General features: G+C 43.5%; 1 protein-coding gene across 2 annotated transcripts in view; it reads right to left on the bottom strand.

Moving 5' to 3' along the window:
- LOC106667523 overlaps positions 1-2,924 on the bottom strand; it is a 65,750-nt gene that overhangs the window by 9,749 nt on the left and 53,077 nt on the right. For both annotated transcript variants that reach the window (XM_014395512.2, XM_014395513.2), the window contains exon 2: positions 2,018-2,219. In XM_014395512.2, the coding sequence (XP_014250998.1) occupies positions 2,018-2,219 (202 nt within the window). The remainder of the gene's footprint in view (positions 1-2,017; positions 2,220-2,924) is intronic.

The raw sequence follows: 2,924 nt of genomic DNA, 5'->3' as shown, positions 1-2,924 counted from the left end.
GGTGTTCAGTTTTCTTTTATGTACAGCGAAGAACTTTTTAAAATTAACTTGTATGTATTATTGCTTTAACAACAGGTTAAATGTAAATTTTGAACGTAACCAACATTTTCATGTTTTTTATAAAACCGTTGTATAAAATTAATATTCAACATTTGAGACTTTTTATTAGCCAATAAAAATGGCTTATTCCTGTAATAAATAATGTGTCTTTTTGGCATATTTCATTTACACAGTTATCAAATATATTGAAAATCTTTGAAGGAAAGGAACTTCTTTTGAGAATAATGAACTTCTGTAGGTTTGAGGAATGACAAGTTTACCCTAAATCGGGGCTTCCCAATCTGTGGTTCGCGGTCCCATTTCCGGGGGTCCGCGGTGAACTTTCAGAAAAATTAATAGTTAACAAAAATGTAGAATGAATAACATCAAAAAACTAATAACAACGAGTACTGAAAACGAAAGTTTGTTATTTTGCAGCAGCAGTCATTGTGCTTTCCACATGCTTTAGCTATGAAACAAATGCCAGCCTCTTTGATGACAGTTTTGGATTAGTCTGTTTAAATTATTAATTAATTAATCCAGGTCCTTCGGCATACTTCCTTGGGATCTCTCCCAACCCTTGGACGCAAACGGGGTATCCAGGCAGGTCATAATGGTGTAGCCTTGTGAACATGGCAACCCTCTTTAAAGCACAAGCTGGATTAATCTCGGCAGGGGACGGCGGGTTCTTTATCAGAGGCACACGAGGTTTAGGGTACCAGATCCTGTCTGCATAGACGGGTGAGGGTGCATAACCATCTGAACTACGGGGTAGCAGAAAATGTTCCAAGTCTTGCCCTGCTACATGGCAATGGACGGACTCGTAATGGCTTAGTGGCAATGCTCCTGGCGGGAACTTAGTGTGAACCTGTTGCTCGGGGGTACCGTTCACGGTTTCCTTCCGAGGGCATTGTTCCTCTAGCGGGTGGTTAGAAATTCCACTTTAAACCAAACCGCGACGGGATCGGATCCGGTAGTTCTTACGCTGGAGGAGCCCCAATAATCTGGGAGATAGAGTCGCCTTCTCTATCTAGGGAGCTCGGTGAGACGACAAGGGATAGGGGGATAAGAGAGGCGGCCACAAGGCCTACTGCACCTCGACCTAAATAGATCTATTGTGCTCCTCTGCTAATTACGACTCACTGGCCAGCTTCAGGCTATTAACCAGCCTCCACAGCTTTGCCAGCGGTTCCTTGGTGTAGGATCTTGCTTGTGGTTTTTCTTGCCCTAGTTGCAAGAACCTGCACCTACCTTCACAGAAAGATAAAATGTGTTCTGCGGTCTCCTCTTCCTGGCAGTATCTGTACAGTATTTCTTCTGTCTGTACTCCTATCCATTGCATGTGCTTTCTTAAGTGGCAGTGCCCCGTCAGGAGTCGAACCAGTCTTGCCAACCAGGTTGCCTTCCAGTAGTTCATTTGTAAGTTTTGCGGATGATCCTTCCTCTTCGCGTGCCTCATACCTGCAGTATTGTTCCACCAGGTTTTTGACTCATTAAGGATCCATTTTAAGATGCTCTTTTGTGGCAGGCTGTTAGGCCCCAGTAGGGAGGGTTCTGGGCCCATAGATTCCATGTTGGCTCCCTTTTCGGCCAGCATGTCAACCTTTTCGTTGCCTCTATGCCCCGAATGTCCAGGGACTTACGCCCGGGTCAGGTCATTAGTGTCGCTGACTTCCGTCAGGGCCTCCTTGCCAAACCCTCTTTGCCTTCAACTCGCATGAGGCTAAGGCTCTGAGAGCTGCCTGGCTGTCAGAGAGGGACGACCCAGGCTGATGCATATCAGTCACCTGGGGTTACACTTTCCGAGCGGCACACGGTCTGGTGCTTAATGCAGCGCCATCTACTCGGAATGGACAAGCTGAGAGTGAGATCCGTCTCGGCCCCAGGTTTGTTGTTCTTATTTGATGCTCTAATTCATAGTTATACAAGAAATTTATAAATAATTTATGACAGGAAAATCTCCAACATTCAACCATACCTGGAAAAGTCGAGGAAACGAAGTGGTGTGTCCCACTAGAGTAGGGTAATGGAGAGAGCCGGTTGAAGCTTTCTTCGTCTGTCGGCAAACCTAGCGGCTGGACGATTTCGGGTTGGCCGACCCTGTTCGTCTCCAAACTGTAGCTAGTAGCTGAACCCAAAACGACAGCGCCCAACACGCACAGTGCGCCGATCAACCACATCTGCAAAACAATAGAATACCATTAGCACTTATCATCGACTCTCGTGGGAAAAACAATAGGTTTGAAGGCCATAACATAGACCAAAACAACGAATAAGACAAAATAAAAGTTGCATAGGTCAGGTCAGAAGCAAAACAACGATATTTCAGCATTTATAATCATAAACAACGGAATGTATTAACACTAAAAGGTCATTAAGGTCGCTAAGATTTTTGGTTGAGATGAAAAATTAGTGTCAAGAGCGGGATTCGATCCCACACCTTCAGCTCAATACGCCGATGCTCTAACCAGTAGAGCTTTCGTGACTTCGATCCCCTCGGACTTCCCATCTCAACCTGTAACCGTCCGAATATTCCCGCTTTTTGCCATTTTTTCAATTCGAACGGTTGAAGGTAGGTGGGGATCGAAGTGACAAAAATTCAAGTGGAAGGTCGTGGGTTCGAATCCCCGTCGTGACACTACTTTTCATCTCAACGAAAAACCTTAGGTAAAAAGAATAATTAATATGGTCAATTATGATCACTAAACAAATATGGACTAAAATACATTATGTTTGAAACCATAAGTTTCATATTGTAAGTACATGTTTATATTCGAATTGAGAATTATTGATAATATATAGTTTCAAAATCTTAATGAAGGATATTCATCGAAAGCTTGATGAGGAAACTGAATGTTTTTCTTTTTTTTTCAGATTGATCTTGA

The sequence above is a fragment of the Cimex lectularius genome, unplaced genomic scaffold (genome assembly GCF_000648675.2).
Source record: "Cimex lectularius strain Harlan isolate CLEC.00 unplaced genomic scaffold, Clec_2.1 scaffold171, whole genome shotgun sequence".
Classification (NCBI taxonomy): domain Eukaryota; kingdom Metazoa; phylum Arthropoda; class Insecta; order Hemiptera; family Cimicidae; genus Cimex; species Cimex lectularius.
Note: the sequence above shows the minus strand (reverse complement) of the source record. Positions and strands in the feature narration are given on the sequence as shown.